Source organism: Triplophysa dalaica, chromosome 10 (assembly GCF_015846415.1).
Source record: "Triplophysa dalaica isolate WHDGS20190420 chromosome 10, ASM1584641v1, whole genome shotgun sequence".
NCBI lineage: Eukaryota > Metazoa > Chordata > Actinopteri > Cypriniformes > Nemacheilidae > Triplophysa > Triplophysa dalaica.
This window is the reverse complement of record NC_079551.1, coordinates 420,001-440,238: the sequence shown is the minus strand read 5'-3', so window position 1 is coordinate 440,238 and position 20,238 is coordinate 420,001. Positions and strand designations below refer to the sequence as shown.

The 20,238-nt window shown below is 45.6% G+C and overlaps 3 protein-coding genes across 8 annotated transcripts in view; all 3 read right to left on the bottom strand.

The window, feature by feature from the left end:
* Positions 1-62: 62 nt before the first annotated feature.
* On the bottom strand, positions 63-12,020 carry camk1ga (calcium/calmodulin-dependent protein kinase IGa). 2 transcript variants are annotated; one of them, XM_056758526.1, is made up of 13 exons: positions 11,912-12,020; positions 10,431-10,536; positions 8,756-8,881; positions 8,601-8,675; positions 8,261-8,399; positions 8,063-8,186; positions 7,915-7,990; positions 7,721-7,833; positions 7,559-7,637; positions 7,391-7,478; positions 906-1,219; positions 716-800; positions 63-637 (listed from the first exon to the last, which is right to left on the bottom strand). In XM_056758526.1, the coding sequence occupies exons 2-12, from the start codon at positions 10,514-10,516 to the stop codon at positions 746-748; spliced, it is 1,275 nt and encodes a 424-aa protein (XP_056614504.1). In that variant the 5' UTR covers positions 10,517-10,536; positions 11,912-12,020; the 3' UTR covers positions 63-637; positions 716-745. The 2 variants fall into 2 exon arrangements, with proteins under 2 accessions (XP_056614504.1, XP_056614503.1); XM_056758525.1 differs by lacking the exon at positions 11,912-12,020 and adding an exon at positions 11,502-11,632.
* A 1,383-nt stretch (positions 12,021-13,403) lies between these two features.
* Positions 13,404-17,632, bottom strand: si:ch73-352p18.4 (inositol 1,4,5-triphosphate receptor associated 2). Of its 4 annotated transcripts, none has more exons than XM_056758528.1 (14): positions 17,067-17,632; positions 16,902-16,953; positions 16,729-16,801; positions 16,568-16,640; positions 16,471-16,501; positions 16,241-16,381; positions 16,036-16,167; positions 15,063-15,207; positions 14,957-14,991; positions 14,832-14,879; positions 14,662-14,747; positions 14,152-14,259; positions 13,979-14,074; positions 13,404-13,544 (listed from the first exon to the last, which is right to left on the bottom strand). In XM_056758528.1, the coding sequence occupies exons 2-14, from the start codon at positions 16,902-16,904 to the stop codon at positions 13,448-13,450; spliced, it is 1,068 nt and encodes a 355-aa protein (XP_056614506.1). In that variant the 5' UTR covers positions 16,905-16,953; positions 17,067-17,632; the 3' UTR covers positions 13,404-13,447. The 4 variants fall into 4 exon arrangements, 3 of the variants coding, with proteins under 3 accessions (XP_056614506.1, XP_056614505.1, XP_056614507.1); XM_056758527.1 differs by having other exon boundaries at positions 16,902-16,949; XM_056758529.1 differs by lacking the exon at positions 13,404-13,544 and having other exon boundaries at positions 13,977-14,074; positions 14,152-14,198; positions 16,902-17,632.
* Positions 17,633-17,785: 153 nt separating this feature from the next.
* The window catches only part of pparda (peroxisome proliferator-activated receptor delta a), a 6,188-nt gene continuing 3,735 nt past the window's right edge, over positions 17,786-20,238 (bottom strand). The window contains exons 4-8 of one of the 2 annotated variants that reach the window (XM_056758523.1): positions 20,075-20,213; positions 19,786-19,988; positions 19,496-19,702; positions 19,183-19,426; positions 17,786-19,111 (exon numbers count right to left, since the gene is read on the bottom strand). In XM_056758523.1, the coding sequence (XP_056614501.1) occupies positions 18,864-19,111; positions 19,183-19,426; positions 19,496-19,702; positions 19,786-19,988; positions 20,075-20,213 (1,041 nt within the window). In that variant the 3' untranslated portion in view covers positions 17,786-18,863. The remainder of the gene's footprint in view (positions 19,112-19,182; positions 19,427-19,495; positions 19,703-19,785; positions 19,989-20,074; positions 20,214-20,238) is intronic. The other variant, XM_056758524.1, reaches the window with a different exon arrangement.

Genomic DNA, 20,238 nt, shown 5'->3' with positions numbered 1-20,238 from the left:
TGAGCACCTTGCATTGTGGGATTGCACATTCTGTCTGGAAATGATTAACTAGAAGCATCCAGTACACAGTAAATCATTTTTATTATTTGACATTTTATTTCACACAGATGAACCTCAGTGTCTGTATATGTATAAACACACTATGCAAGCCCATAAATCAGCTGCTTATATGTGTTACAATCATCACATATGACATATAAATGTCATGAGACTAGAACAGTGAGTGAGGAAAAATACAAGAGTTTTTCTGTCGGAATGTTTACATGTCTGGTTGAAATACTTTTGCTTCCTGAGGCAACTCAAAGTAGAACTGTGGCAAATCCTCCAACCTTCCCATGATGCACCACCATCAGCTCATGGCATAAATATGACTACTGTGCATAAATGAACAAACATCTGAACATTTGTCATCTGATGACAATAATGTAATAAATGGTCTCAATTCTGTCTCAACATGAATTCCTCATCACACTAAAAAGTAAACATTTAATAGAAAAGTTGTGTGTCTGCACGTGAGTGTGTGTGTGTGGTTGGCACTTGTGTAACTCTGAATTCAAGTTGCGAGTCCGTTTCGAAATGACACCCAAAGAAACAAATCACACACACACGTATAAGCATCCGTCAGCATCCGTCTGACCTGAAAAGAGAGAGACAGAAGTTTGAGATCATTGAACACCTTCATTCCTTCAAAACTGCACTCTGAGAATCTGCTCACCTCATTTGACTGACAGCTGTCAATCAACAATTACATCATAGAGCAGACTGCGGTCTGCAGGGACTGGCTCCGCCCACCCGTAGCACTGAAACACACAGACACGGATGAGTCTTTCAGACCCTTGTCAGGCTTCATTTTTAGTAATGTAAGAAAGGAGCTGTCTATGTGGACAGGAAGTGAGTCATTGTACCTGTGAGCAGCGCAGTGCAGCTCAGACTCGGAGTGATACGTGTGCTCTCCCGTCTCAGTGATGACCAGCGCATGCATCGGCTCGCTGTTACACGCCTTCAACGGGCCACGCCCACTACTGAGATCAGACTGAGGCGATAGGCTGGTGTTACTGCACGACGGGTTCCCATTGGTGTCCAGGTCATCAGGGGGCGGGTCCAGAGACGAGACGTCCAGCACCTCGATCGACGGCATCTGTGGGGGGACCGCAGGGTCTGCGTGAGCCGCCTTGAGGCGTTGCATGTGATGAACTGCCACTGTCGCATTAATGACACGCTGGAACACACAAAATATGTTGTAAGAACGTTGTGCTGATATGACAAGTAATCAAATTATAAAAAACTTTGCACTGACATTAGAAGTATAGTAAGTTATGAAATATAATATGTTGTAAGAACGTTGTGCTGACATTAGTAGGACAGTAAGTTATGAAATATTTTATGTTGTACGAACGTTGTGCTGACATTACAAATAAGTTATGAATGTTATTTCTGTATGTTTTTAAACATTCCAATAACAATGTAAGGTGTTTTATACCAATGTTTTTATAAAATTCTCTTTACCACAAAAACGTTTTGGAAAACTTTGATAGAACGTTCAGAGAACGTCTCCGGTTACTTTCGTAACCTCGGTTCCCTGAGAAGCGGGAACGAGACATTGCGGAGACCGCATATGAAACTCCTCCTCTTTTTCACTTTTCCTGAAATCTTATAGGATAACGCCAGTAAAAAAACTGGCCAATTGTCGCAAGAATGCAACCGTATGCAAATACTGACGAATCCAGACAGTATAAATACAGTGCATGTGACGACAATCCTCAGAATCTACGAGAGAACGCCTGCACGGTGATAAGCGGCGAACACGGCGTTCTCCGCAATGTCTCGTTCCCGCTTCTCAGGGAACCGAGGTTACGAAAGTAACCGGAGACGTTCCCTTTCGAGAGCGGTCACTTCGACATTGCGGAGACCGCATATGGAACGGTAGTACAATCCCGCCGTGAGAGCTTGCAAAATCAGCCAGAAAAACTGGGTTAAAACACACAAGCATGGGAAGCATACTATTTTAACCATTCACGAGGTCGCTAAGCGTCAACAGCTGATTGGCTTAAATCGGCCAATAAACTGCTAAATCACTGAACCGGCCAATGAACTGCTATATCGGGCTCCTGCCAAATTTGCATATCCAAACCCAACCAATGCAGCGGGCTGCGCTGAAACAGGGCAGACACCACAACAGTAAGAGCCAGCACGGTATCCCGGGCGGATATAACAGAGATATAAAAGTACACCAAGCACAGCATAAACAGCAACGCGGCAACCACTGTGTAGCATAAGCGATTATAAAGTAGAAGATAAAGAGTCATCAGCACTCACCGAGAGGACTTGAGACGACAAAGAGGACACGTCCAATCTGTAGAACCTGGCGAAAGTGTTCTGCGAAGACCAGCCAGCCGCACAGCATATGTCCTGAATAGATGTGCCCCTAGACCAAGCCCACGAAGAGGCGATAGCCCTAGTCGAATGAGCTCTGATACCGAATGGGCAGTTCTGTCCCTGACTCTCATACGCTAAGGTAATAGCGTCCACCACCCAGTGAGAGAGCCTCTGCTTTGATACAGCCCGACCTTTAGTTCCCCCACCATAGCAGACGAAGAGCTGTTCAGACTGCCGAAAACCGGCCGTGCGATCAATGTAAGCCCGCAAAACCCTTACCGGGCAGACCGCTCTCGGAGCGTTTGCATTCTGCGAGTCTGACGACTCGGAAAACAAAGCGGGCAAAGAAATGACCTGTGCTCTAAATGGGGTAGACATAGACTTTGGCACATAACCCGATTTCGGCCGGAGAGTGACATTGCAGTCGCCGGTTCCAAAACGAATGAAATCAGCGCTGACTGAGAGCGCTTGTAAATCCCCTATGCGCTTAGCCGAAGCAAGGGCAAGAAGGAGAACGGTTTTTAGAGTGAGCTCTCTTAGGGAAGCCGCGTCCAGAGGCTCGAATGGGGGAAAGGAGAGAGCCTTCAACACCAGCGCTAAGTCCCAAGGCGGCACCGAAGGGGATCGCGGTGGAAAAAGTCTCCTCGCTCCTCTGAGGAATCTGACTACCAGCATGTGCCTTCCAATGGATTGCCCATCAACCGGGGAACGAAACGAGGCGATAGCAGCCACATAAACCTTCAGTGTTGACGGGAGTCCGCCGCTGTCCAGCCTGTGCTGCAGGAAGCATAAAATATCAGACACGGGGCAGGACATCGGGTCGATATTGTTACTACTGCACCATTTAACAAACACCCCCCATTTGAGAGCGTATAAACGCCTGGTGGAAGGCGCTCGACACTCCGAAATAGTGTCAAGTACACGCTGAGGAAGTGCATTTAAAACCCCCGAAGAGGCCAGGCATGAAGACTCCACAGCTGCGGGCTGGGGTGAAATATCGTGCCGTTCGCTTGGGACAACAGGTCTCTCCTGAGGGGAATCCGCCACGGCGGTGCCGTTAACAATTCGCTTAGGTCCGGAAACCACGGTTGATTCGGCCAAAACGGAGCGACGAGGATCACCGTCGCCGTCTCCTCTCTGATTTTGCACAGCACCAGGGGCAAAATCTTCACCGGAGGAAACGCGTAAAGCCGAACGTTCGGCCATCGCACCGTCAGAGCGTCGCTCCCCATGGGGGAATGGGTCAGCGAGAAATACAGCGGGCAGTGCGCGTTCTCGCTCGTCGCGAATAAATCCACTTCCGCCGTCCCAAAGCGCTCCCAAATTGACCGCACTGAGTCTGGATGAAGCCTCCATTCTCCGTGCGGAAGACCCTCCCTCGAAAGCATGTCCGCTCCGCAGTTCAGACGACCGGGGATATGCGCTGCCCTGACAGAGAGTAGATGCCGATCTGCCCACAGTAGGAGACTCGCAGCCTGTTTGAAAAGAGTTCCTGAGCGGACTCCTCCCTGGCGATTTATGTACGAAACCACGGACATGTTGTCGGTGCGAATCAGGACATGTTTCTTCTCCAGTCTCGACTGGAAAGTATGGAGAGCTAGAGACACCGCCATCAGCTCCAAGCAATTTATATGCCATTTTCTCTGTGACTGTGTCCAAAGGCCGGATGCCGGCATGCCCTCGCACACTGCACCCCATCCCGAGGACGACGCATCCGTCGTAACGACTATGCGTCTCGTAACCAGCCCCAGGGGAACTCCCCGACTGAACATGCTTGGGTCGCGCCATGGGCTCAGGGCACTGAGGCAACTGAGTGTAACCGGGACTCGCACTCGACCCGAGGACCATGCTTTCCATGGAACACGAGCCTTCAGCCAAAACTGTAGCGGTCGCATGTGCAGAAGACCCAGGTGGCAGACCGCCGAGGCTGACGCCATGAGACCCAAAAGCCTCTGAAACTCCCTCAGTGGAACAGACCGACCCGGCCTGAGCAGATGTAGAGCTGAAGAGATGGACTCCGTCCGCTCTTGAGAGAGGCGAGCGCGCATCTCCACTGAGTCGAAACATACCCCCAGATACGTTATTGACTGACTCGGAGTGAGCTTGCTTTTCTGCATGTTCACGCGTAGCCCCAGGGATGTCAAGTGACGGAGCAGCATTTGCGTATGACCGGATAGCGCCTCCCGTGAGTGGGCTAAAATTAACCAGTCGTCCAGATAATTCAGAATGCGCATACCGCTCGCTCTGAGAGGGGAAAGCGCCGCGTCCACGCACTTCGAGAATGTGCGCGGTGCTAATGCCAGTCCGAACGGGAGTACGGCAAATTGGTACGCTGAACCCGCAAAAGCGAATCGCAGAAACTTTCGGTGGCGCTTGGCTATCTGAACATGAAAGTACGCATCCTTCAGATCCACGGATGCAAACCAGTCCCCGGGACGCACTTGTGCCAGGATCTGTTTTAGAGTTGTCATTCTGAACGCTCGCTTGTGAAGGGCTCGGTTGACGGGTCTCAAGTCCAGAATCGGACGCAGACCACCATCTCTCTTGGGCACTACAAAGTACCGGCTGTAAAACCCGCTTTCTCGCTCGTTCGGAGGGACACGCTCGATCGCTCCTTTCGCGAGCAGGCTGCCGATTTCCTGCCTCAACACAGGCGCATTTTGCGCTGACGTAAGCGACGGAACCACACCGCTGAAGCGGGGAGGTCTTCGTCTGAACTGCAGGGTGTACCCGTGTTCTATCACATTTAGTAGCCAATGAGAAATGTCCGGAATGGCCTTCCACGCGTCCAGAAACAGACATAATGGCCGAATCTCTTCGGGCGTTACCGTCAGCGGACCGTTTAGGGAAGCACGCTGGTGCAGCGAGGCTAATTGCACTGGCGGGGAAATAGCCCGTGCGTGAGACTCCAGCCGTCTCTCGCCCACGGGAAAGACCGTGGACGAGGGAAGGCTGGTTATAGTCGGGATTAACTGCGGCTTCGCGCTGCACCGTGGCAGGGCAAGGAACGCAGCATTGGTCGTGTGAGGGGGAAAGAGCTCTTTTTGTGAACAGGTATGTGTTTTTATTGCATTTACACAGACATTTACAACATTGCAATGTTCGCCCGCAACCGCGGGGGAAAACTGATGCAAACAGCGGCGTTTGGGGGCCACCGGAACGCTCACAAACTCTCTCCTCCTCTTTATAGGTCCGTCAGGATGACGGCTTGGCAGACGATGACGCTCCGCCGTCGTGGCGCGGCGGTCCTCTCTGCGGTCCTCCCTTCGGCCCGTACCTCTTCTTAGGCGGGCCCGACCATTGTTTAGGCCGTGCATCCGGCTCACGACCTCGAGAAGCCTGGGCGGAAGCAGCGTGCTGTTTGGTCGGCCTCTGCGCGGAGTGCGACGCGGATGAAGAACGGGCTCTAGGAGACGGTTGATAAGAGCGTCGCGGGAGCACGTGACTCATGGCCTTGGCGCGCTTTTGCGTCTCCCCGAAGCGCTCCACCACCGACTCCACGACGTCACCAAAGAGGCCGGAGGGAGTGATCGGGGCGTTGAGGAGAGACTTACGGTCAGCGTCTTTCAGGTCCGCCAACGTAAGCCAGAGATGACGGTGTAGGACGACCATGAACCCCATGGATCGGCCGATAGCTTGTGCGGTCCGCTTCGTTGCCATCAGAGCGAAGTCGGTCGCTGCCCTCAGATCCCTCGTGGCGTCCGCCTCCAGGCTGCCGCTATCCAGCGACTGAAGGATCTTAGCCTGGAACACCTGCAGCACCGCCATTGCGTGCAAAGCGGAAGCGGCTTCTCCGGCGGATGCGTAAGCCTTACCGGCGAGATGAGCGGTAAACCTGCACGGCTTCGACGGCAGGCCTGGGTCCGAGCCCAGCGAGGTGGTAGAAGGGCACAAATGAGCGGCGAGGGTCTCCTCGACGGGTGGCATGCGCACGTAACCGTGGGCCTCCGCTCCGACCACGTGGGCGAACATGGATTGCGTAGCGGCGTGAACGCGCGCCGACTGAGGAGCAGACCACGATTTCACCACGTGCTCGTGGACATCTGGAAAGAATGGCGCACTCCTCTTTGATGTGGCCTGACGGCGGCCCGCCTGAAGGTACCACGAGTCGAGCTTACTTTTTGCCGGCTCCTCAGGTGAACTCCAGGTGATGTCGAGCTCGCTGACGGCCTTCTCGAGGACCCTCATGAACTCCTCGTGGAGGTCCGGGGTGCTCTCTAGGTCGGGGCGATCCCGCTCCGACCCTGCCCAGTCCTTGTCTGAAGCCGAGATGGACATGGAGTCGTCGTCCTCCTCAGCGCCGAAGGAAACGGCGCCCAAGACGGAAGGCGGGGGACGAAGACTCTCGTCGGCGTAGAGGACTGGGGAATGGGGTGACGGCAGAGGACAGCGGCCCGGAGCCGTGTCGTCGCCGCTCCCCCTTGGAGCGGGTAGACTCACCAGCGACTCGTTGGTGGCAGTGAGCCTTGACCCTATATTTCCACGAGCGATGTTCCTGCGAGTTCTCAAGACACGCGCCGGCAGGTCCGCACAGTGCGCGCAATCGGACTCGCAGAATGCAGCCTCCGCATGAGCCAGGCCCAGGCAGGCAATGCAGTGCTCGTGCGTATCCTGCGGGTCAATGGGACCCGCGCAAAGACGACAGTATGAAGCCATCGGATGCGGTGAAAAATATCCAGTTGCGTCTTCAACGATGGCAGCGTGAAAAAGAAGATTCTGAGGATTGTCGTCACATGCACTGTATTTATACTGTCTGGATTCGTCAGTATTTGCATACGGTTGCACTCTTGCGACAATTGGCCAGTTTTTTTACTGGCGTTATCCTATAAGACTTCAGGAAAAGTGAAAAAGAGGAGGAGTTTCATATGCGGTCTCCGCAATGTCGAAGTGACCGCTCTCGAAAGGGAACTTCTGTTAATGTTTCCTTTAAGCCAAGTCCACATTGTTTTTACAGATTTTAGTGATTACAAAACTTTCATGCCAAGTTCTACGTTACTTCACACAGATCTCTCACCTTCCATTTAGATCTTGTGAAGTTCTTCTGGATCTGCTCGCAGACGGACTGATAGATGTTGTTATTCTGAGCCGTGTGTCCAATAATCCTAAACACACAAACCAGCGGCTTCATTCCACATGTGTTCATCACATCATACACAAAATCACTCCATGAGGTGTCTCTCACCACGGATGATTGAGCGCTTCTTCAGTGGTGAAACGCTTGCTGGGATTTTTCTCCATCATGTGACGGATGAAGTCCTTTGCTACAGAATGAACACAGAATTTATTCAACATGAGTTCCCATGAGGCATTAACAGTGATGTCAGTATATGTGCCCTGGGCTCACCCGACTCAGAGATGTCGTCCCAGTACGGCGAGTGAAACGCATACTCCGCCTTCATTATTTTAGAGAACAGCCTGGTTTCATTCTCCTCGTAGAACGGAGGATATCCACACAACCTAAATAAAGACCAACACACGCGTGTGTAAGACAACACGCCAGCGTCCCTCAGCTCACAGGAGCAGCCGTGTGACACTTACAACACGTATGTGATGACTCCAATAGACCAGCAGTCCACGGCTTTACTGTACGGCTTCTGAGCCAGAACCTCCGGAGCTGAAAACACACATCAGACGTCACACAATAAGACGAACACACACACTGTGAAGAGTGATTGTGAGGTCGTACCGACATATCCCGGCGTTCCACAGGCGGTGGACATCACGTCATGATCAGACATCTTAGACAGACCAAAGTCACTGATCATGATCTTGGCGTTTTCCTCTGGACTGTAGTACAGTAGATTCTCCGGCTGCACACACACACACACACCTCAGTAATAGAAACCATGTGTGTGTGTGTGTGTGTGATTGTGTGTATTCTGACCTTCAGGTCTCTGTGGACGATGCTGTTCTGATGCAGGTATGACACGGCCTCCAGGACCTGTTTGATCACAATGCTGGCGTCTTTTTCAGTGTAAACACCTCGATCCAGAATACGATCGAACAACTCACCACCTGAGACCCTGAGGCACACACACACACACAATTTAATACACACTACACAAGATCTGCTTGTTCTATGAATATATATTGAAGATGTTTGTTGCACATTTTGTTTGCATTCTAGTGGTTGTTTTTTGTTGTAATGTGTAGTGATATAAAAGTGAAACAGGAAGTGCTTCAGGACCAGTGTTGTGTTGATGTGTTGTGTATCAGACACTCACAGCTCCATGACCAGGTAATAGTGTGTTCGGCTTTCATAGAAATCCACCAGCCCCACCACATTACTGTGCTTTATCCTGAGAGAGAGAGAGCTGAAGTCAAATCTACATGTGTTTGTTTTGTTTTGTGGTGTTTCTGTCTGTGTTGTGTCTCTCACCTCCTCAGAACTTTGATCTCGTTCTCCAGGTTGGAGCTGTGCAGCTGTTTCTTCTTCACACACTTCAGGGCGTAAAAGTTGCCCGTCTGTCTCTCTCTCACCAGAAACACTTCAGAAAACGAACCCCTGCGCGAACACACAACACTCGTGAACAACAACACAAACATCGCACAACTCTGATCCTCACTGAGAATATCTACAGATGTTCAGCCCAACATGACAATTTAATGTGTGTGTGTGTGTATGTGGACTTGGTTTGTATATGTTTGTGGGGACCTAAACCTGAACACACACCAGCTGGGGGTCTCCACGGGCACAAAAGCTTATAGATTACACTGAACGATTATTTGTGAAAATCTAAAAATGCAAAGTTTCTATGATCTTTAGGTTTAGAGCGTGGGTAAGGGGATAAAATATACAGTTTGTACAGTATACAACTCATTATGCCTATGGACTGTCACCACTGAGATAATTCAACATACATGTGTGTGTGTCTATGTGTGTGTGTGTATTTGTGCGTGTTTGTGTGTGTGTGTGTGTGTGTGCGTGTGTGTGTGCATGTGTGCGTTTATGTGCATGTGTGGATGTATGTGTGTGTGTGTGTCCATGTGTGTGCGTGTGTGTGTATGCATGTGTGTGTGCATGTGTGCATTACATAAGAGACGCCTCACGTCTCATTACCCACAATTCCTTTAATCCCTGCTCTATCACAACACCTTGAGCTCGAGAAAGCCTTTAACATCAGTCCATACAGTTCAGACACACACTCGAGTGTGAGTTCAGTGTGTGTAGTGTACACTGTGAGGTCATGATCGTGACATCATCACTATCTACACATCACATATGATCACACATCTGAAGATTTATACAGCGTCATTTATATTCTGCTAATGAATGAAAGCGCCTTTACTGATTGGATGATCAATTTAAAGTAAGGCCCAATCAGAACATGGCAATGCACAAACACACCGTGACTTACTGACACAAAATCACAACAATAATCACTGACAGTCTGTTTACACAACACACACAATACACTGGATTGTTCTCTGCTGTCTGTGATCTCATTGGTCAGATGATGAAGATTGACAGCTGTCACAAACTCACACTATCTGACAGACCATCAACACAGATCCGTCAGAACAGAAGATCTCGTGATGTCTCATAATGCTTCATGTTATCATGTTAGTCCTCACATTTCTTCAAAATCAGATGGAACTTCATCATATTTGATACAAATCACATATTGACTCTTTAGACGCTTGAGAAATGAATCTAAATGAAATAATCTCTTAATAATATCTTCAGTTCCGTCTCAATAACAGAAAACAGATGAACAGCATCATTGATAAAAATGGCTCCTGGCTCTCAATCCTATAATCGGTCTCAAGTGTGAGTGTGTGTGTGTGTGTGTCTGTGTGTGTGTGTGTGTGTAATCCTATAACAGCGATCAGTCGGAGATAAAACACCCTCATTATCACTGTCCTGATTCTGACTCAGCACACACTTCAACAAAGTCTCAACCATCATCTCACTTAACTCTCACATTCATCTCAGCTCGTCCATCAAACACACAACATTCCCAAAAACAAACCTTTTGAAATAACATAAATAAAATGTTCTGGTAGACAAAAATGAGCATAAAATCTACATTTGAGCAAGATTTGATACTCACGAGCCGAGCACTTCTTTAAAATCAAAGATGTCTTTGATGTTGTCGGTGGTTTTCTTCCAGCTGCACTGAAGCTCTTTGCGACCCATCACGGCTCAGATACTGACTCCTGCACAAACACACACAAACACACACAAACAAACACAGTTTTATATGATGCTCTGTAAACTCAGATAAGTTGGCATTACTTAAAAAATTAGGGTAACTCATTGCCTCAAATTTGAGTTTTAGAGGTTTTTTGTTTAAGTAAGTTTAAATCAATATTAAATTACAATTCTTAAGTCTTAGTAAGTGTGACTCAAATATTTAAATCATCCTTCTCATGAAATTAAGTAGACAAAACTTAAAAATATAAACATGTGATTCAAGAACTTAAAATTTAAGTAAGTAGAACTTTCCCATAAAACTATGTTTACATTTCTTTATCTGTTTGATTATATTGAGCGTTTGGGTTTACAGTGATGATGATTTCACGCTCTTATTATATAAACATGAAGGTTACAGGCGCTCACAGAATCAGAAGAGTTTAATCTGATCTCAGATCTGTGATCTCTGTATGTAGGTTACTGTATTTGAAACACATCATTTAATCACATCGGCTACATTCTGAATTATATAAAACATAACGTTTGATAAATTTGCATATTTAATTCAACTTCTGTGCAGCCTTATATAATAAAACTGTTTTATTGAGTTCCATAAAAGTTCTTCGCCTTAAATGTCAGAATTATTTATTTATTCTATTTCATTTTATTTTAGTTTAAGTTTTAGCATCTTTGTTACTGTGTGTGCTTTCCTCATATTATTGTTGAATTATTTAGTGTTAATAGCTTTGCGTTTGATTTCCAGTTTATTCTTCAATAAATAATAAGTGCCTCAAATTAAATGCTGAGGTAACATTTAAATGATATTTCATTTTTAAATAATATAAAGTTAAAATTGAATTTAAATGATCAATGTATAAACCCGTACAGATTATAAAACATTAAATGCACTCTCGTGTTTTACTCTTCTAAACTCAATACAAACATTATTCATTCACATCAGACATGAGAGGAGTGAGTTTGGTCTTACCTGGATCGGATCGGATCGGATGAGAGAGAGAACTGCAGATCTGCGCTCACACGAGCCCCAGGAGCGTGCGCGGGGGGCGGGGCTTAACCCCGTGACGTCATCCCAACACCTCTAATAACCCTCTAATTAACTTTCTAATATTCATGTTGAATTCATCAAAATAAACCTGCACGTTTACATTCGCACATATATTTTTAGATTTATATAGATTTATTTTCATTGTTGGAGAATAAATTAACATTAAATGAAAAAAACCATCAATATTTTAAACACTAAACAATGATTTTGATATATTAGTGATTTATCTGTGTATGAAGTGTAGGTATATGTGAGGTTTACATGTGTGTGTGCTGATCAATCTCACATGGCAGCACATGGCTTAACACGCTAAACCCCTCGTCATGTGTTACCTGTGATTACGTCACCAGATGATTTCACACGAGTCTGTGCATCTGTCTTCTTACATCTCATCCCATAATGATCACAGACAAGAGCTCAACATCTGCTGCACAAACACGCTCGTGATACACACATTTATACAAAATATATTTACTTCATACAGAAATAATTTAGACATACTTCAATTGATATTTAAGATTCAAGCTCATATATATATATATATGAAGAGTTTGGTTCCAAAATGAGACACAAAAATCATGTTTTGTATAATGTTATTGTGTTTTTATTATGTTTTATTGTGTTAGTAAGCTTGTTTTCAGGTATTATGGTTTAAATCAAAGCAAATCAACAGCAGTTTGATTGATAGATTCGTTCGACAACATCATTTTGAAACCATTTTAAAAACGGAGTTATCTCATTTTGCAACCAGACTCTTCATATATTGTGTAAAAATGAATGCATACGAAACTATTACAGTACATATTTATTTTGTAAATTGTAAATTTGGATTCTAAGTATCGCCAGTCAATTAAACGTTCAACCAGACGTCATTTTGTAAAGGTTTTGTTGATTTGAGATTTTTATAAAAAAAACAGATGTGTCTGAATTCGCACACTGTCTCCTATATAGTTCACTATATCGGGTGTTAACATTCCCATGATGCAATGCGAATCAACTGTCTGATTAGAATCAGATTGAGTGACACTAGTGTACGTTTATACACTTATGATTCTTCTTGTTGAGTTATTTTCTTCTTTTTGAGAATAAACAGATTAAATGAATGTTATAAATATCAGTGTTTTATTTTAGATATATTAAGTAATTTTATTTAACGGAATGGAAATGTAATTGTAAATGAACGTGACAAACATTTATTTTGTTCTCTATATTAAAAACTAATATAATAAACGTGACAAATAATGTCAGAATGAACTTCACCATTTAACAAAACAATCCGTAAATCCACACAGGTGTAAAATAAACTCATCCAGTTTATGAGAAGAAAACAACGAGCTCTTCCTCATCCTGCTGCTCATTCTGAGCTGTGATTGGCTATTTAGCAGGACTGGGTGGAGCCTAACATCTGCGAGGAACGCTTCATCTTTTCTGCAGGTTATTTTGATTACATATAATTTCGCGTGCTGTGGTTTAAACTAATCAAATATAAATGATGTTAAAATGTTCAAATCTTTTCTCTCTGTTTCCCATCAGAATAATGTGAATAAAGTGTGAAATAAACAGCACCTGGTGATTGGCGAATCTGTTTATCATGTTAATGCGTGTCATTATTCTGTTGTCTTCCCAGCTGTTTACTGAGAACACTTGAATTCTAGTGAATCTGTGTTTTAATCATTTGTTTGTTGTTCACTGTTTTAGTCTCTAACCATTAACACGCGCACAAACACGCACACAACGACACAGTCCATTTAAAAATGTCATTTCAAACATGTCTGACCTTCTTTCACCTTATTATTATTATTATATCTATATTTATTGGACACAGTGTTGATTGTAATGTTTCATGCTCAAAACTGTAGAAGCGGAGCTCAGAACCACAGAGCCGTCAGCATGATGAGACAGAAGACGAGTGGCAACATGCTGACGCTCCAGACCAACAGAGGGCGCTGATGTGACGTCACACACCTGAAAGCAACGCACAATAACTCATCACTTTCAATCTGTAGCGGTGTCCCAAATGACACACTGTGCACTTAAAATCTGCACTATGTTCGCAACCATGTAGTGTATGAATTTGAGAAGAGTAGCATCGTCCAAAATGAAACACTAACCGGAAGTGTGTGCAGTTTCCCAGACGAGCGCAATCAACGTCTATCTAACGGCACAATGCGTGTGAATAAAAGTAAATGTATAGATCGTAAAATGTAATTAAGTTTTCATCTGTTAAGAAAAAGAGCATCATCCGGGTAATTAAAGTGCACTTCTTTGAGAATTTTCAATGTGAACGCACTACTCACACCATTACACTACAAAGTGGCGTAGAATAGTGCACAAGTGCGCGATTTGGGACGACCTATTCAGATCAGTTATAGTGAACACATGAATGAATGCTGACATACAGTTCAGAGCTGGATGTGAGGGATGGCTCCTCCCCTCTCACTGACTCCTCCCCCGAACTCTCTTTGGGACGGTGACGGCATGAACCCTGTGTCACACTGACGACAATAAGACTTTTATTATGAAATGTTTGCTAAAGTGTTTTTAAACAATTGTGTGATTGTTTGTCTGTTACCATGGAAACACTGCATTGTCAGCATCATCCTGCTTTAGGGCGGAGTCCTGTGCGGAAGGGTCAAAGGTCAGGGTGCTCTTAATAGAATCCGATCGCATCATTTCCTGTCTGAGACACATAATCTTCAATGCAGTGAATAAAGAATGAAAGGAAACATCTCACTTACAAACAACCGCGTACTAAGAAAAACAAATATAACAGATAACAAAATCGATATAGTTAATAAATAAATAATAAAAAAAAAAAAAAATTATTTCCAAACTAGTAGATTAATGTCAATTTACAGCCGTGGATTGAGAATTTCTATACATAAAAATGTACATTTACAACATATTTCATAGTCAACATTATTATCATAGAAAGTCAAACATGTGTTTTGGTTGAATTGTATTTCAGCGTTTGTTTACTTTTTGACAAAGATTTAAAATGAGTGTGTGTCAACACAATCATAAAATAATAAAGATATTAAAATGTCGTTAAACCCTTTCTTTTAAACCGTTGGTGTTTTACCTCCTCAGTTTCTGTATACAAGCTCTTCTGTCGGACTCCTCGCTGGTTTTGGCGCTCTGCAGGAACACAGTCTCTAGATCCATCATCTACAAAGACACAAAACAACAAACAGGCACTGACACGCTGAATGAGAAGAACTCTGTGATGAGATGTGATGTGGATGTTCACACCTCAGCTGGAGTCGGCAGTAGCGTGACGCTCACTCTTCTGCGTGTGCTCTACAACATCAACACAGCTTCAGTCAATGACGACAGACTCTAAATGTACCATCTGTTTAACTACGTGAGCTGGTTACCTGTTGAGATAGTCTGAAGAAAGCATCTCGGTCATCTGTTTGAGAAGAGACGGACACTTCAGATTGATGTAATGAGCTGCAATGATCTGTAGGGGGCGGCACTGACCTGTTGAGTCACTGTGTAATCTGCCCTTCCTTCTGTGAAGAAGTTTCCTGACCTCCAGAAGCTCTTCACCGTCTGTCATACGACGTCTCTTCAGATGCTCGACGTGTGCAGACATCACATCTGCTGCGTGACTCACACGTGCTTCCTAATGCAACACAACACATATGAACAATACATTGAGCGGGAGGTGTGAGGTCTGTGACGTGAGGTCTCTTGTGTGAGGTCCATAAAGTGATGTCTGCGACGTGAGGTCTGCGGCGTGAGCTCTGTGGAGCGAGGTCTGTGGGTGAGGTCACGTGTGTGAAGTGGGAGGTCGGTAAAGTGATGTCTGTGACATGAGATCTGTGAGGTCTTCTGGGAGATGTCTTATGTGTGAGGTCTGTAAATTGGTGTCTGTAATGTGAGGTCTGTGACATGAGGTCTCTGGAGTGAGGTCCCTTGTGTGAGAACTCTGGGAAGATGTCTGATGTGTGGTCTGTGGAGCTAGTCTCCAGAGGGAGACCTGTGGCATGAGGTGCCGTGTGCGAGATCTCTGGGGCGATATCTGAAAAGTGAGGTCTGTGATGTGAGCCCTACAGTGTGAGGTCTCTGGGGTGATGAGTGATGTGTGAGGTCTGTGAAATGAGGCCTAGAGTGTGAGGTCTGTGGAGCGAGTCTCTGGAGTGAGGTGTGGCGTGTGGTCTCTTGTGTGAGATATCTGGGAAGATGTTTGTGAGGTGAGGTCGACAGTGTGAGGTCTATGGTGTGAGGTCTGTGGCATGAGGTCTCTTGTGTGAGGTCTGTGGGGCGATGTCTGATATGCGAGGTCTGTGGCATGAAGCCTACAGTGTGAGGTCTGTGGGGCGATGACTGATGTGTGAGGTCTCTGGCGTGAGGTCTGTGGGCAATTCTCTGGAGTGAGGTCTGTGGCATGAGGTCTCTTGTGTGAGGTCTCTGGGGAGATGTCTGATATGAGGTCTGTGGCGTGAGGTACCTGGTGTGCAGCTCCCAGCATTTCAGCTGCCGTGAGGACGTTCTCCATGTTCTTCTCCACCATCTGCAGTCTGTTCTTCATCTGGGACACCGTCTCTCTGCTGTCCACCTCTGTGAGACGATCACACAACACCTGCAGAACAACACAAGCCCTCAGATCCCCCTCACAGGAGCAGGTGGTGTCTCAGGTGTGATGTGTGAAGTACCTGAAGAGCGTCTCTGGTGTGTCTCAGTTCTCTCTGTAAGTTCTCTTCTGCCACCAGACGCTCGTGTCGCTCAGCCTGTAGCCGCTGGTTCAGTGTGTACTGATCACAACCACATCCCACGGCCAATCGGATGAAGGCGCTCTGTGTGTGTGTGTGTGTGTGTTTACAGATGTCAATACTGATCTGAGAACATCAGCTGTGTGTCTGTGATGATCTGTGAGTGATCTCACCTCCACTTCATCTTCATTCATCTCCAGAGTGCTGTGAGAAATCATCATTGACATGAGTGTGTTATCAGTGTGTGTGTGTGTGTGTGTGTGTGTTTACCTGTTTATCCCCAGACGCTCCAGTATAGATATGTTCCCGCAGGAGGAGTCATGTGGTTTGTCTGAGTTTGGATCTGTTCAGTGTGAATGAATCAAACTCTCTGAGATCACTCACATTACATCACTTACAGTAAGAGTGTCACCTGTGTGTGTGTGTTTGACCTTCATCATCATCTTCCTCATCTTCGCTGTGGTTTAGTTCTCCTGTATAATCGAACAGTTGTGAATCATTCATCTGAAACAACACATTCACAGAGAACACGTGTCACTGTATGATATCACATGCACATGATTATATTCACAATAAACTAATCATGTAGATAAAAATGTCATACCATAGTAGAGTTATTGTGTTGGTCTGTCTGACTCCTGCTTGAGTTCTTCTGTCTTACACAAACAATATAACAATACACACACTGATCAGAATAACTTCATCCAAACACACACACTCAAACAAACAATACAACACAACATTCACTGTTACAGAGCGAAATACTCACCGGTGTCTTGTGTGTTTGTGTCGCTTCCGTTCAGAGATAAAGAGTCACTGATAATCTCATTAACACTGAACATCTCAACACTGATCTCAGATCAGATCTCCTCATCTTAACCTACACAAATCTGTGTGTGTGTGTGTGTGTGTAGTGCTTAAGGATGAGTGGAATCCGTAAGGAAACAGGTTTGTTTTGTGTTAACAGCATGAGATGAACACATGAATTCAGACTCACCGTGAGACTCAGAACTCTCACACAACACACACAATAGAAAGAGAGAGAGAGAGAGTTGTGTCCTGGGGTCACATTGTTCATACAACATCTGCAGAACACATCACACACACACACACACACACACACATACACATACACACATACACACAGTCCTGATGTTGAGACTGAAACAGACACTTCACACACCCATAAAACACACAAACACACTTTACTTTATGAATAATGTTGTGTTATGGGTTAGGTTTATGGGTAGGGAATAGAATACACATTTTGCACAGTATAGAAATCACTATGTCCGTGCCTGTGACCTTTGACCCTGATGAATGTTCTGTTTGTCATGTGTTCAATGACCCACCCAACAAAGAGGAAATAATTCAGTCGTAACACTTGAGTCTCAACCTTCAGCTGAGGAAACTCACACAGCGGACCGGACAGAAGTTTACTGACCCTCAACAACACTCCAAACACCTTCAGAACAACACGCCAGACCACACAATCCACATGAGTTTTATTCTGTACAGACGTGTAGAAGACATCAGCGGCTCATGGTGCAGAGTATCAGCTCACAGTTGATTTTAACAACAGAACAAAGTCACACTAAAGAATCTTTGATCTCTATACAAACATTTATAAACCCACCCAAAGCAAACAGTGAAACAGCAGCACACTCAGATCACTGAGCATCAGGAATGATGAGCCCACGCTCGTCTAGCTTTCATGTTGTAAACTGCTCGGAAAACAGCTGAGGTTGCATTGACACCAATACACTTTAATTACACTTTTATAAAAATGTAAAAAAAAAATGTAAAAAAATTACATTTCATCTTGATGCTTACAGCTATGAGTCTGTAATGAGATACTTTTGAGAAAAGTTTGATGCAGTTGTGAGAAAGATATGAGACAAGACTGAGCCAACTGTGAGACAGTCATGAGGCAGTTGTGAGACATGTTTAAGATCCTTATTTTGCCATATTTGAGCTAACTCTGAGACAGTTATGTGAGGCAGTTGTGAGATACGCTGGAGACTGTTAATGACAATTAAGAGACAGGTTAAAAACAGTTCATGGGACTGAGAGGTATGAGAAAGTAATGAGGTGATTTTGAGATGAGCTCGAGAAAGTTAGTTTTGAGACAAGTTTGAGATAATCTTGACGTGGAAATGGGACAGGTTTAATACAGTTGCGAGACAGTTTAAATACATTCATGAAACGGTTTAAGACAACACAAATTAGATAGCTGAGGGAAGAATATGAGGTGTGATGTAGGTATGAAATCTACGGGAGGCTGATTTGAAATAGGTGCGAGACAGATATGAGACAGAAATGAGAAAGAGGGGTGACAGGCTGGTCTTGTAGAAGGAGCTGCCTGAAAGTAACATTCTTACTCTTCATTGTCTTATTGCATTTCTTTGTGTGTTTAACCTGCACAACGTCATGATGTCACTGCAGGTCCACTTTAGAGTTCAGCTTCGAGCAGTCAGTAACAAATCATCTGGTCCTGTAGTTGAAATCCACGTGTTTTATAAAAATATTCACCAGAGTTCACAGTGATCATCCGTCACATCTCATCTCAGTACATGTCCCTGTAGATCTCCTGCAGCAGAGGATGAAGAGACGTCTCAGATTCTGTTTTCTTGATCTTCTGCACCAGCTGAGCATTCTCCGTGACCATCTGTCGCAGGTCTGCCAGTTTCTGCAGCAGTCTGGGGAAGATGAAGCTCACGTCCGGATGATTCATCTGCAGGTGAAGATTCAGAGCTTGCAGGATGTTGTCTTGTATCTCCTCCACCTGAGAAACATTCATCAGACCAGGACGATCTACACAAACAAATGCATGATAAATACAGAGGCAATTCAACATTCACAGCACCAGTTTCCAATCGTCTCACCTCCACACAGGATAATAGCAGCTACGAACAGAGCGAGATCGCTGTCGTCCAGCTCGAGAGCGTTAAACTTCACGGCAAACTCAAACTTTGGCTCCATGATCTCGCTGAAGGGCTTGCGGAGACTCCGGAGAAACTCTCTGGTGACAAATCCCTGCCCGTTCGCCACCAGCAGACCGTCTTTATTCATGAGTGAGGGCAACATGGCAAAGATGGCCTCATGGACTCCGTACTTCAACAGCGTCACCTGCAGGAGCAGAGTTGAACGACTCAAGAAATCAACATTAAAAAAGATTAAACCCGTCAGCCCTGTTACCTGATCGTTCAGGTAGAGGTTGACAAATCCCGGGATGCTTTTGGAGAACTCTGTGAGTTCTCGGACGGTCTCCACCGTAGTGCACTGACAGCGGTAGAAGACGTGAACACCGATCTCCATATTGGGTGGAGCTCCGTTGATCACCTGATTCCAGACCAGCCCGTTCTCCGCCTGCCACAGCGAGTCCATGTCGTGAATGACGAACGGCTGAGAAACAGAGAGGAAATCGGACATGTTACCGTTGCTAAACCGATGGGAGGTCAGTCGTGAGGGCCGAAGATTCTGGTTACCGGGCTGCTTTCGGTTTTTCCCGTCAGGATGTTTCGGGCTTTCTTTTTGGTCATGTTGAGGTTCTTCAGGTAGGCGTTGTTGACCCGTTTGGCCAGAGATTTGAGATCCGAACCTGCCGAGTTCTGACAGCTCTTCTCTCCGGCTGACAAACCTGCAACCAGCTTGCGCTTCTCTGCCTCGGGCATCCGTCCATACCGGATCGCTGCACAAACACACGCAAACACAGGGTTAACTGCAATGTCCTGTCCTGTTACAGCCGTCGTTTTGACTGTGTTGTTGTTCGCTCACCGTCGTGCGACATTCCGAGCATCAGGCATTTCTGAAAACGACAGAACTGACACTTATTCCGACTCTTCTTTTGGATCTTACAGCTGCGTTCGCATTTCTCGTATTCCAGCTTCAGACGGATGGTCCTCCTGAAAAAACCCTGTGAGAGGAAGAGACTTTGTGTA